Genomic DNA, 14,759 nt, shown 5'->3' with positions numbered 1-14,759 from the left:
AACCCACAGGCATGGTGAAATGTCCGCTGTGCAGCTCTGGGAGTCCCTGTGGACTGGGACAGCGAGTGGAGCCTGCACTCGCAAATCTCACCCCTTGTTTACTTTGCCCTTCCTTATTGCAGCAGGCCACTAGTTACACCTAGCTGCTCGCTGGCTGAGCCCCTCAGGTGCACAGAGCACCACTTCTGCACGAGTGGCAGAGGAATGCATGGCTACAATTCACAGCCATAAACAGAGACAGGATTTGTATTTAATTTTTTAATAAATACACTTTACATTAAAGAAAAAGGCCTTCAATTTGCAGTTTCCACACAGAGGGAGGGGGAAAAAAAAAAAAAAAGATTAAAAAACTTGAACCACAAAGGGCAGAGGGGAGAAAGAGGGCTCAAACTTCAATCCCAGATCCCCATGTCTTCAGGAATACCAGGCTCTGACTAGGCCAAGCCAGGATTTCAGCCTCCCATTACAGCTGGTACCACAGCGAGAATCTCCGCTTTAAACAGCCTGTACGTTCAGTTACCAAACACCCCCAAGGCTCTTCCCTGGAGGACAAAAACATCTGAAACACACTGGCGCACTAGCAGGTGTTAACACCCATTGCTTTGTTTTTTAAAAATAAAATCATATTTAAAATAAAAATATTCTCACTCCTCAACAATATTAGAAACCATGATCCTCTTATTTCACTTAGTAGTTGCATAAAAATGCCTCTTCTTTTAATTTTAAACAATTTTTCTCCCCCGAACCTACCCCATGGTAACAAGGTACTACAGGAATACAAAGTTCATCCCCTCTTTACTAGAACACCTGCCTTTTTTTTTTTTTTTTTTTTTATAAAAAACTATTTCTGTTCTTTAGGAAAGAACTTTATACAAAGAAAATATATTGTGAAATATCTTCAGAAGTTTCTTTGAAGAGGAGAGTCATCTCAGCCTAAAATAAAAAATAAAAAAAAAAGGCAGAGAGAAAAGAGGCCTAACCCCAGGTCTCTTTATTGTAGAGCCTCGGACTTAGCCCCGAGCCTCAAACTGACTCAAACCAACACAGCGGATGGGCTAGAGTTCCTCAGGTTTTCCCAGGAGAAAAAAGGGTTGGGGTGCTCAGAATCGGTTTCCTATTTGGTCTCCGGTCTTCTGCTGGGAAGGGAGCGTCTCCTGCTGCCAACACCCCGTCTGGCAGTCACTCCTCACTCATTCAGAGACAGGATTATGTCGTCCTCCAAGTCAGAGTTATCTGAGCTGTCGGCTGAAAAGGAGACATGTAGGTTATGTTTGGTTTGTGGAAGAACACAGCTGTCAGGGCTGCTAAGCAAGGCAACGCATTCATAGTTACAAGAGATGGCCACCACCTGCTTGAGACCAGCAACTCCCTAACAATGATGGAGGCGGCTAGCACCATTAGTGCATTTCAAATCAATCAAAAGCAGTTAGCAAATATGCACCAGAGCTTTCTTTCCCTAGTTAAAACAGAGGGTCAAGAGGAGAGCAGTTTCTATTAGCTGGCATATTTTTTCCCATAACAAGATGGAGAGAAGGACACCAGCAGTAAGTTACTTGCCCATGAGCTGCCTGCACAAGTGCAATAGCTCTTCATGCTGGGGCTGGACAGATCTGGCAGTCGTTCTGCACAGCTGGTATTTGAAAGCAAGCTTGACAGTTCCACCAACCTGATGTGGTGAAATACGGCCTCTGTATAACGTGCATGGGGCTAATTCATTACGCAGTTAGACCCAGACTTTCTCAGTACTAGGTTCTTATTGGCCTATCACTCCCCTCTGCACAGCACAGCAGGAGACCTCCCGAGTGAGGCGGAAGCAATCCATACATTCACTTCCTCTAGCAACCCAAAGGTTTCTCTAATGAATTTAACTACATAGCACGTGTTAAAGATGACCTGAAAATTGTGCTTTTCCTGGTTTTCTTCATTGTGGTACAGAATGAAGACATGAAAAGATTTGCCAGCAGCAGTCACACACACACACACGCACACACACACTTGCTTTTTATCTTAAAACATAAGATCTCTCCACCCTCAGTTGTGCAAGAGGGAAGTGGTAGCAGCTCTGGCAGCAAGAGGTCTCCTGCCTTACCTTAGAGGTGACGATGGCTCTTTTTCTTATGTGAATTCATTGGATGCTGCAGTTAACTAGGTGTTAAAAATAGTTTAAAAAAAAAAAAAAAAAGACACCAAGACTTCCTCTTAGCCATCTCAGTTATACTGGATCTCTAAAATGCCTGTCAAGGTAAGCAAGGCCTTCTGGAAGGTTCACCCCTTCTCAGATGCTTTCCTTAGGAAAAAAAAGAATCACAAGCAAGCAGCAGAGGGCACAAACCCTTTCCCCCAACCCTCCTCCCCAAAGATTAGCCAGCTGCCTTTCCACTGTGTACGGAGCCTAAGCTGAAGGGTCATCAGTGCTCCCAGAACAGCTACAGCCATGTAAGGGTAGTTGGAAAACACCAGCCAGTGCTGCAGTAGCTACACTTATGCAGTAAGAGGGAAAGAAGCACAAGCGAGATAACAATCCAGAAACTCTGGAGAAAGAGAGAAGCTGAAAAAGTTGTTGGTTTGTTGGTTGTTTTTTTTTTAAAACACCAGAGGAAAGCTTTGAAAAGGGATCTCCTAACTCTGTATTCTCCAGTTCACCACATCGCCTTCCAATTTTGAGCTCCATGTCTATAAGTAAACCTAATTGCAGTTAACTGCTTGGCAGAAGCTTATAGACCTGCCTGGAAGCTGCCATTTTCAATTACAGAAGAAAGGAGGAAACAAGAGTCAGCCATGCTGCTGGTAAGAATTCCATATATTTCTTCCATCCTATATCACATGTGCATTTCAAAAAGGGCACCCCATTGGCCCAGGAACAAGCTCTTGAAAGATCTGCACAATGCATAAACTACTTTGGACAAGACAAACAGATCTACCCTCCCCAAGGTGGTGACAAAGGACGAGGAAGACAAATTTATACTTAAAGGTTCTCCGTGGATTATTCCTGAAAAGGAAATAAAGCCTTCTCTAAAGCACAAAGAACCAAAGCCACTCACTCCCCTGTTTCAACTGGACATGGACCTGTTGAAGCGAGTCCAGAGGAGGGCCACAAAGATGATCAGAGGGCTGGAGCACCTCCCCTATGAAGACAGGCTGCAAGAGTTGAGGTTGTTCAGCCTGGAGAAGAGAAGGCTCCAGGGAGACCTTATAGCAGCCTTCCAGTACCTAAAGGAGGCCTACAGGAAAGCTGGAGAGGGATTTTTTTACAAGGGCACGTAGTGACAGGACAAGGGGTAATGGCTTTAAACTGAAAGAGGGTAGATTTAGATTAGATGTAAACAAAAAGTTCTTCACTGTGAGGATGGTGAGGCACTGGAACAGCTTGCCCAGAGAAGCTGTGGATGCCCCATCCCTGGAAGTGTTCAAGGCCAGGTTGGATGGGGCTTTGAGCAACCTGGTCTAGTGGAAGGTGTCCCTGCCCATGGCTGGGGGCTGGAACTAGATGATCTTGAAGGTCCCTTCCAACCCAAACCATCCTACGATATGACTCTATGAACTGTTCCTTGAATTTTTTTTTTTTTTTTTTTTTTTTAAGTACACCCACTGTATGTCATGGAGGTTCATCCAAAATACAGCAAGGGTCTGCAATAGGAAGCACTCTAAATACACCACCATGCCTCAGATCTGTACTTTGCAACAGTGTCAGTGCCTTTACAACTTTTAATTCTGGAGTACAACATAAGCAAAGGAGAGGGAAATTTTAATTGCTCTTGCTGGATGAGAAACAAAAGCAAGCCAGATGAAGTTGAAGTCAGAGAAGCAGCCACAGAACCCCACTCATTAAACCCTGTGCAAGGACCATGCATACATCAGCCTGGCAGAGCTGCACTCCCTGCTTTAATTTCCCAAAGATGCTGCTAAGCAACCGAACAGCCACAGGAGGGGCTGGCTGCAGCTCCACAGCAATACCAGATCAAAGTTCTGATCAAGTGGTTCTATCCATAAATGGTGTACAGATGTGGCCCTTTCGTAATACATAGTGCTCTACAGAGCGCACTTGAAATAACTATCAAGTAGCACCTAGCTGTTACAGGAATAGTTATTGAAATGACCTGAACTTCCCCTCCATTCTGCCCCTTGGACAATTCAAGTTATAGCACTCTGGGTGCTCTCTTAATAGCTTCTGGCCCTGCACCCCCTGAGGAAACAGAAGTGGAGTTGTGTCAAGAAGGTCCTGCCAGCTCCTGGGACAGGCAGTAGTTATCCACAATCCCAAAACACTGAACTGCAATATGCTATTAATGAATTTGACCTATGTAAATGTCCTATGTGGCCCTACATTTTATACCTACTACCTTCAAGAGAACAGCAGACTGACCCCACAGAGTAACTCTGGCAATCTCATGTGGCCACATCCTTAAAAACAACTGAGCTACATTCTAACAGAAAAGAGGGACGTGAATGAGTCTGCCAGCCACATTAGTGCCAAAACACACCTGGCATGCCGAATCCTCCAGCACTGACAGAGAAGATTGATTCCCACCTCAGGTCTCACATTAATCTCCTATCACTGCAGGACTTCAACCACCATACACACTGTAATTACTCATCCTTACCAATGTTTTAACTCAAGTTAACTACATTATCCCCATTTTACAGCTTGGAAATTAAAAAGAACTAGAGTGACTTGGCCGTGCATACTTGAAAATTGTGCTGCAAAAAAGGGAACAAAATCTGGTGTCACAAATCCCAAGCCTGATGCTACCCTACTCACCTTCTCTTTCCTGTGAAGCCTTTTTCCAAATTGAATTGCTACATAAAAAGTTCAGACCTTTCTTTCTTAATACACACACACACACTCTCTCTCTCTCTCTCTGTTAACTTTTCAAATCTCTGTATCTGTGGAATGCCAGAAAAAGAGAACAATTTAAATTTTATCCCAAAAGTTATGTTAGCTTCAGAACAGTCTAAAAAAGGAAGTGAAGTCAGAAATGCCATGTTGGTTTTGCACTTTAAGCAATTACAAAAGAGAAGGAATAGCACCAAGGACCAAAAATGCTTCTCTGTCCTTACAGGTGCAAATAAGGCAGAGAAGACAGGTGAGGTAACAGTTCAGCCAGCGTCCCCCTGAAAGGCAGGACAGGCAAGCAATCAGACAAGGCTTCTTCACATGGAGTTTCTTGGCCTGCCAAGCTCTCTGGGAGCACTTGAAGAAAGGAGATACCTTCCTTTCCAGAACTCACAGTTGTTCTCTCAGATAAGAGCTGTTTTTACCAACAGATTACTTTGAGAGGCCATGGGTGAACAAGCATGATGATTTCTGCCTGTCATATCAGTTAGGGGGGAAGTCAGCTAAGTCATTTCAGGGAAGATTTAGATGTTGCATATTTGTCAGGACATTAAACAGAGGACAAGGTCACCTGTGGTTACCAAGCTGAGCACACACTTACTGTCTCCAAGAATCAGCTCAACTTCCTCATCAGCATCAGAATCTTCATCTTCACCGTCATCTCCCTCTTCCAGGAGGTTGGCAAGCTCCTCATCATCGGAGGGGGAAAAGTCATTTTCTCCATCCTCACCAGCATTCTCATTGTTCTCATCCTCCTCCAGCTCAGCCTCCAGCAGCTGGTCTGTATCTAGTTCATCAAGGTCATCTGTATCATCATCATCTTCATCATCATCTTCTTCCTCTTGCTCTTCTTCCTCCTATAAAGACAGCAAAAATAGTCCATTGCAGACATTAAAACAAATGTAAAATGGAGTAAGAATAATTGAAGAAAACATACCTATAGTTTTCACTTCTCCCCATATCCAGACATCACACATTATAAACATCACCTTCCCATCACCCATATAAACACTTTCTCTCTACAACTACAGAACATGACACATGCTAGATCATTTGCAGGCCTGCAAAGTCTTATCTGCAAAATGCTGGTGCAACACAGGTACCATTGGCTCAAGCTCCTCTCCAATACTGGCCATCAACACGTCACCACAATGCACTCTTGATAAGGACATGCAATAAGACCCGTTAATCCATGGCTTTGTTGCTAGTTTTATACAAACTGCTTTAGTTTCAATTGGACCAAAACCTCTACATTGCATCAAACAGCATGCACATTCAGTCTCTCAGTCATTCCTGATTTAGATGAGATGTAGAATGTAGGAAAAGATACTATTAGCCTAAACCAATCCCTCAATCACTCAGCTTCAGATGATAGTACTGTTTAAAGCAGCTCAGAAGTCTCATCTTTGGCATTTACCTGTGGATCAAGATCCTTCTCTATCAAACCATAAGAATTTGCATTCAATAAAGCAACTGAATTCCTCATTGTACAGATCAAATCCAGAAGTCTGCATCTAGCAGATAAAACTGAGCGGGAAAAAGCTGTTACAGTCTTATTGTTCTTCCAGACAAACGAGAGGCCAAAAAGTGCCATCACAAGCCAAGGTCCAGGAATTCTCCAAGACTCAAAGAAAGGGTTCAATATATACCTGCACATCTCCTCAGAGTCACACCCTTTTTCCCTGACAGAATGCTCTCATGTGGCAGGAAGGCAGCTCTCAAGCAGTTCAGTCTTAATTGCCCCTTTGTTTTGGGAGGGAACACATTTTGCAAAATCATGAAGCCGTTAAGATAGATATTTAACAACCCACTTCAAGGGTTAGTTTGGTCCTCAAGCTTACCACACTAACACTGTGCTGTTTAGACTGCTGCATTTTCAGATCTAAAAGGACAGAGGAAAAAGACCTTACTGTCATGTCCCCAACCTACTTTTTCTTCAGTCAGTGCTATAAAAAAAATCCACCACACCCACACAAACCCAACATCTGTCCTAGGCAAAAGAAACAAGGAATGCCAAAAAGCCTGGGCAGATTTTATTGTTTCTTCACTTGCGAAAGGCAGCCAAGTCTCCTCTACTGACCAGAAGTGCTGTGTTATTTAAATGGAGATTACAGTATAAAAACATTGGTTTGCTACATAGTTTTCTTTCTGAAAGAGCTCATATTAACTATAAAATCTAAACAATGTGTATTAAAGCCTATGCTTATTTTAGGCAATTACAAACTTTACTTTGAGTCAATGAGTCCTCAAATCAATGGACATTGCTTTTTGAATTGTATACACACTGGGAGAGGAATATTCTACTTGTAGTTCACAGTTTTACACTGCAGTGCAATATTGAGCATAATTTTCCATAAAATATATTGAATGGAATATAAAAGCTTTTGCCTTAATAACTTTTACTTTTGTTCTATGCAGTATCTACAGAGAGACCAATGTCTTAAACTTTATTACTCTATTCAGAATTGAAAAACTGATTAAAAACTGAAAAGGCAGGAGAGTTTATTTTCCTTTTTCAGTCTCTAAACAACTCTGAAGCTGGAAAGGAGGAGATCAATTTATTTTAAAAGCTTGGAAAAATTAAGCCAGGTTTTTCAGTGTCTGGAGACAGAGGCACAACTGTAGACATTAGGGAAAAAGTGTATTGTCTATGAGATTAATATTTAGAGTCTGTGTAATTGAAACCTAAAGGATTCTGAAATGAGTTAGGTACCCTCCTAGTTTCCACATCTGTGGAATTCATGAAAGCATTTTTTTCCTAAATATCTAGCCCACAATGACTTAAAAGACAATGTCTAAACTACTGAATTTGATTATGTTTCACATTTAATGTATTTATTGGAAACTGAAATACCATTTTATCAACATTTTCACTCAAGCTTAAAGCAAGGCATATATAGCAATAGCGTCCTTCAAATATAAGATGAAGTGAAGTACAGTTGTATAAAGCTAAAGATTTCTTCTGGCTGACAAGAATAAGTGCCAAATTACACAGAAAGGGTGTATGTTTAGCTGCAAAATAATTTTGAAGGATTATGCCAACCAGTGACGAAAAAATCCTTTGTAAAAATACCAATAGCAACAGAATACTAGAGAACTGAAATCAATGTTTCCACCTTTCCAGTTTAAATAACTTAATCTGAAGTAGGCAATTAAAATCAGGCCACACTTATTTAAAAACCACCTAAGAACAGTAAGATGAGGTCTAAATTATACTTGTCCTTGGTAAACCAGAAAACAGTGTGAAAACCACACTATAAGAAGCCACGTGTGCACGTGACAGAGAGATCAACATGCACGCACGTCCTTACCGAGCTGAATGAGTGACACAGAACACAGTTCAAGAAGAGTGATCTTTACGTAGTGAAAAACCTGTACCTTGTCATGTTTTAAAGAACACAAACAGGATCCTGGAAAATGTGATGCTTCTGCTAAGTAACAGGCAAATTAATTCTGCAATAGCTTCTGCACAATCTCCAAACACAAACCTCTGCAGGCACACTGCAATACTCCAGTCTAGAAACACAAGGCTTGCATATATTTGGTGAGATCTCTTTTAGGAAAGCACACTGAGCTTCTGCACCCAAAACCAATCTGTGGGACATATAGCTGAGAAAGACTCCACCTGGTGTTTCCTCACACCTAACACCATCATATGTAAGTGATATCCAGTCTGTTAATGGGTATCTAGGCTGTATCCTCATCAGATACCACAACTGTCTCACATATGGAATCCATATACAGATAAAAAAATGGCATGCCTTCCCCAGTGACTCATGCAAGCATACTGAGTAAGAGCAGTGAAAAAAATCCTTGTGCAACGTCACAAGGGAAGATGGGCAGAACAATTATTCCAAACCAGATTTGGATTTGCGAAGGAAAAACCTGCAAAAGCAAGCTCCTACCTACTCATTGGTAGGTCCCAAGAGCTTTGGGCAATGACACAGGTGCTGCTAGAAAAAAGAACCAGCATGCACATCTATGCAAAACAAGCATGCACCTGTGCTTATCTTCCTCATTGGAGTTAACTGATCCACAGAACCCATAGACTAAAACACTCTGTATGACTGAAACAGTATCAGGGAACTGTTTTAGCCATCACTAACTCCTTTAGATGCCTAAAGATATTCTTCTATTTGGGCTGTTCTCTGTAAAAGCTGCTTAGATCAGAACTTGAACCGTTCATGGAGTCCTCGCATTCCTCCTCTCCTTCCTTAGAGGATATTCTCTTCCCTCTCCAACAGAAGCCACTTCACAGCTACCAGTTATCTTTACAGGAGGCACAAGGGTAGTATAGTAGAATCACAAACTGACCATCTCGTAACCTTCCCTCTGTAAAACATTTTACCTCACTATCAGCACTCTGACTCACTGCCTGATATTTCTGCGTGCCTGCTTTACAGCCAGGTGCACTATTATTACAATACAGCCAGACCAAACCCCTAGCTTCCAATGTAATTCATGAAAGATTACAAACAATCCCAACCTGAGGCTATGATGGAGGAAAAAAAAAGAAAAAAAAAAAAACTAATTCTCCCTTTTAAATAGAGCAGGCAACACTCAGAGGGACATGATGGAGCCCAGCTTTTGAGTTAAGGTTGTCACATTGCTACCCATTTTAGTTGCATGGTGATTCAGGTATATTGATTGCTTGTAGGTACCTAACCTTAGGATTAACTTAAGGGAGCTTGACCTTGATAGATGCCAAGAATAGAACAGTTTAAAAGTAGAGTACCCATTGACACCTAATGAAACTCAATTTTGTAATTACGTATTATATAGATAGGCATTAATTTCATTATCATATAATATATGATAGTGAACACAAATACTAGGGGTTTTCTGTGTTATCTTCACAATACCATACCAGTATTACTCTTAATCTCCAGCATACACAGATGTCACTACATAATGGCTGCAATGCAGAGGTCATTATAGTATCAACATACCTGGATGAACAACTCTTTCTGCTCTTCAGAAACACAGCATCGCAATTATAATAAAGGAATTTTAATCTAGAAAACACCCACCCTGTTTCATAGACAAAATGGCTTCCTGGCCCCACTTCTCTGCATAAATACTTACGGTGCTGACTCACCCCAGTTAAAGCAAAAAGGCTGCAAAAATAAGGCAATGAACAAAAGACAAAGCTGACAATTTAAAGTGAACAAGACAACAAAACAAAACCCCAGTTATAATTAAAGGGGATAGCAAAGAGGGAGGCTGCAGCTTCAGTGTGGAATAGCTATCCACAGATGTACACAGGATGTCCACACAGGGACAGGCCCCTGTTTAACTTAGAAATTGTTTAACTCAACTAAAGAGTTAATTTGACTCAACTACTAGCCTAGGTTAGGCTGAAAAAGCCCATCCATAGAAAGGGATTGTAACAGTTAACTCAAAAAGTCTTAAGAATGTAAGTCAGTAATGTATAGTATCAGTTATATACTTTAGACAAGTATAAAGGATGCAGGAACTATCAGTTCTTCTAGAGTAAGACTGCAAAATGGGACAATTAATTTAAGTGTGCGTCTTAGTGAGTGTTGAGAGATTTCTCTAAGTCACCAAAATCCACTAATTCACTTACACAGTAACACATAAATAGCTTCAACACACAGTCTGTGACTCTGGAACTACTTTGAGGATGATTAAGAAAGCAAAAGTGATTCACGTCAGCTTTTTAACATGCCTGCATACAGGCAGATTTACAGAAATGTACAAGAAAAGCTGGACGTTAACTTACAGAATCAGAAAAGTTGATTACATAGCAAAGGATTATCTCAAGATCATCTCAAAGCAAATTACTGGTAACTTAACTCTACTACTAGTTTGCAGTTTTACGTAAAGATTCAAAAAGCCAAGTAGATTTGGTTCAATTAATTTATCATTTGTAACTACAAAGGAAAAAACTAAACATCTCCTAAAGGAATAGCATATATAGGGGTGGCAGCACTGTAACAAAAAACCACTTGACCTAATTCTTCATGTTGCCAGTATTTACAGCTTGTTCAGAGCTTAGTAAATTGCCTTTGCTCTTGTTCAAGCATTATGTATTTTCTTCCATACTGTTCTTTGATGCACATTTGCACGCACTTCATAGACTTTCATCATCATCATAGACTTTCTTACTGTTCCCCTTTACCCATTCATTTTCCACATAGAAAATTCACAAAATTTGTCTTTTTGGGCAGTACAGGTTATTGATACTTAACATATTCACCAGTGTTCATCTCTCAGAAAACATTCAAAGACTCAGGAAAACCCCAGACTTCACTTATTCAAACTCTGATGCAAAATACATGTTAACTAGGCAGAACTTTGATTTTAACATATTTCTGCACTGTATTTTAACATTAAATCAGTGTATGTACAAAGTGCTTTCAGGAAGTATGGCTTACAGCACTGCAGATCTGCAGTATATAAAAATATACCAGCTTGCTTTATAAGTACTCTTAAGACTCTTTATGGAGTTTTCTTACATTTCTTGAATCCAAAAATTTTGTATCACCAGATGAACAGAATTTAAGACTCCTCAACTGCAGATTACATAATCTCTCAAATTTACACTAGGCTGGCTGTTAGCTGCCAAGAGAAGATCCCACAGGTCTTTTTTGATTGTTGATATTAGGTTTGGAAACCTTAACTCAGTTTTTAAATTTACAGGTGACTGATTTTTTGCTTATTTGACATGGTTTCAGCTGTTACAAAAAGGTTCACCTTTTCATATAACACCTCTTTCACTTTTTCTTCCTCTACTAGGCATTGATTCACAGTCCAAAACAAGTATTTACATCAATAGTTTTCTGCCCAACTTCCTCCGTTACTGCTCTATGAACCGTTCAGCTGTCATCATCTCACAGCTGCTCCTTCCCCAGCCCCATGCTCACCGCCTATCATCAATTCCAAGTCAATACCTCCCACCTGCAGATGCTTTCCAGCAACAGTCTCTTCCTCTGAAAACACAGTCTCTATTGCACCTCTCAGTTTGAATCATGCTATATGGTACTACTTTAACTATTCTTATTTTCATTTATGAGGCTGCCTTTTCTCTACCTGCAAAACAGTTATCAATCACCAGTGAAACTTTTCCCACTTTTTCAAATCTTTCAGCTCATATTTAATTTACTTCTGGCTATTGGTAGCCAAGTCTAATCATCTGCTGGTAAGCATCTGCTTCTATAAACTGTTTATTTTCTCTAGTTTTGGGGGGAGGGTGTTTGGTAAAGAAATTCACAATTCCCAGAGTCTCATTATTTTGGTCAATTTATTTGCTTTTGCAAGAAACCACCTACTAGTTTACTTCTCCCTCTCTTTCACCCTCTTCCCCCAACTTTCTCCTAGAGAGAAGCAAACTCATTTTTAGTAATCTGGTCTCTTCAAAATTATCAGTATTATCTTAATTACTACCTATTTGCAGCATGGGAATGGGCTTTGCTTTCATAAAAAACCAACATATGATCGTTGTTCAAATACAAGTTCACTGAATAATGTTTCACTCCAGGAGTAAGTCTCTCCTTGTTTCAGTAATTTATCTTTCTCCACAGACAATCCCCTTGTCATATCTTCTGACAATTGTTCTCTTCGCTTCCAAAGCATCTGTGTAGCATATTGGTACTTCTGATCCTTTGCTATGCAATTCTCAGGAGTGACAAAGTGACAATGTCTGGTTTTCAGTCACTGAAAGAGTTTCTATCCAAATCCTCCCCCACCCACTTCTTAACACTCCCTGAACAACGGGCAGTGGAAAAAGCTTAAATATAGCCAACAGTCCTTCTAGGGGGTCAAGGAATTTTACATCCTAGACTACCTAGTCTCCATCCTTCCCCTCAGCTAGCAAGCCCAAACTCACTTCCTATTATCATACCATTAAATTAATTCTAAGTATTCATCTCCTTCCCATTACAGGGCTGCACCTACTTTTACCTTCTTGGCTACTTCAGTGTTAGAATTTCTACTTCTTTATAGCCATTAATGAGGTCACAGAGCTAAAAATGTAGAAGCCTGGGAATGTGCAGAAGTTACTACATGTAACAAGCAAGGACTCTTACCATGGGCTTCTATGCAGATGTAGGTATGTGCAGATTTAATACAGGAAACAGCACACAGCATACAGTATGTCACAGAGGCAAAACATGGAGTGAAGAAATAAAAAAGCAGTTATTCTCTTAGTCTATGTCAGTAGGTTTAGCTTGTCTAACAATGACTACTTACCTGTGATGAATGAAAAAGCATCCATGACACAGATAAACAAAAACTTTAAAGTAACAGGGCCTCTGTTGGATTGGCATGTTCAGCTGGGACTCTTTTGACCAATAGTCTGGTTTTGCCTATGAAATGTTTTCATTTTAACATGACTGTACGTACCTGATGATACACAATCTAACTTCACAGTCACTATCCTCTTTGAGGCATGTGCAAGTCACCATTTCACAGCTGACATACTCCTTAATGCTAGGGATAAATGTGTTCTAATTTGACTATTATATTCTCTGTGCTGTAGGGCTCAGAAATAATATAAGGAACCCAGAACCAGGTGCAGTTTCTGAATCTGCTTCTCTTCCTTCCTCTCATTGATCTCACACTCTCACTCACAAAAATAAGCCCATTCCTTTAATTGTATGACAAAAACAACAGTGTGTAAAGGAATTTCAAAATTTGGCAGGTAAATGAACTCTCCCTCTATGGACAAGAATTTGTTCCTTTATTTTCTCAAGCTTCTGACTGACATTTCTCATCACAGCTGAGGCAGCTTTTATTTTCTTGGACCCCAACTACTCTGGGAATTCTAGAAAGATGTGTTAGGTGAGAGGAAGTCATCCTTTGATTTGTGTCACTGAACACTGTTTTAATCCATAATACTAAGTCTGGCCTTCTGAAAACTCCAATTACTTTTGCCTTTCCAAGAATTTCCTCTGTTTGCACTGACAGCTAGTGAAACTAGATTCTGAAACAGCAAAATAGGCTGAAGCAGTCACAGTTATTTGCTACTATCTAAAAACGTGGTAAGTACAGGTACTAGGAAAACTTTTTTTATTATTTTTTGAAATATCTGTTTTGGAGGATGCCTGTTCAAAAGATCTGCCTGTTATGTAAATAGGTCTTTGATGGAAATCACTCTTTACTTAGCCGCCCCGGCTGCAACTAAGTTCAAAGATTCCTATTAAGGTGTGCAATAAACACATGTATATTATTATCAGTTGACACTTTTGTCTGAAAATAATTGTTCCCAGCTATTATCCTGTAAACATTTAATCTCCAGCAAGATTTCAAAACAAACCATATCTTCAAATGTTACAGGAACAGCTCCTGAAAAATTAAGGGTCTCTGATGGCATAAATCATTCTAGGCAGCTTGTAGTGACAAAGCACCACTATGGTCTGGTGGTTCTCAAATACATGTGCCAGTACGGATTAAGGTTTGTGGGGTTTTTCCCCAACAAATAAGTAGCCGCATGAAAACAAACCTCTACCAAACCAACAGCAATAAAAGTACAGTGGAATTGCTGTTGCAGGCAGATAGGGGGAGAGTCCTAAAATAGAAGTAGACATTGGGATCACAAAGATCACATAGAAAGCTGAGGAAAAACATTCTCCATCTTGGTTAAACCACGTTAGAATGGTGATTGTCTTTTGAGTCTTTATTGCCTTATCTCCAAAGCTTTCATTTCACATCACCTAGAATTTTCTAAACCAATGCAAGAAGACAAATTACACACCTACCATCACCATTTCGATAGCCCAGAAGCACTGCAGGATAATTAACAGTTCTTCAGTTCTGGCAAAAGAAGTAGAACACACTTTATAGGAGCTAGGTGAAGTAATCTGCTCCTGAAGCTATAAATCTCTCTGAACATGACAATAACTAAGAATACTACTTGAGCCTCACGGATGCAACATCATTCACATGTACCACAGAGAGAAAAATA

The 14,759-nt window shown here is 40.3% G+C and overlaps 1 protein-coding gene across 14 annotated transcripts in view; it reads right to left on the bottom strand.

The window, feature by feature from the left end:
* Positions 1-243: 243 nt before the first annotated feature.
* DCAF1 (DDB1 and CUL4 associated factor 1) overlaps positions 244-14,759 on the bottom strand; it is a 54,715-nt gene continuing 40,199 nt past the window's right edge. For 4 of the 14 annotated variants that reach the window (XR_005930945.1, XR_005930944.1, XR_005930946.1 and 1 more), the window contains one exon: positions 12,906-14,608. Coding sequence is in view for 8 of the 14 variants with exons in the window: in XM_030043909.2 (XP_029899769.1) it covers positions 14,603-14,608 (6 nt within the window). In the remaining 6 variants the exon portion in view is untranslated. The other 10 variants (XM_041118693.1, XM_030043907.2, XM_041118694.1 and 7 more) reach the window with 7 other exon arrangements.

Source organism: Aquila chrysaetos, chromosome 20 (assembly GCF_900496995.4).
Source record: "Aquila chrysaetos chrysaetos chromosome 20, bAquChr1.4, whole genome shotgun sequence".
NCBI lineage: Eukaryota > Metazoa > Chordata > Aves > Accipitriformes > Accipitridae > Aquila > Aquila chrysaetos.
Note: the sequence above shows the minus strand (reverse complement) of the source record. Positions and strands in the feature narration are given on the sequence as shown.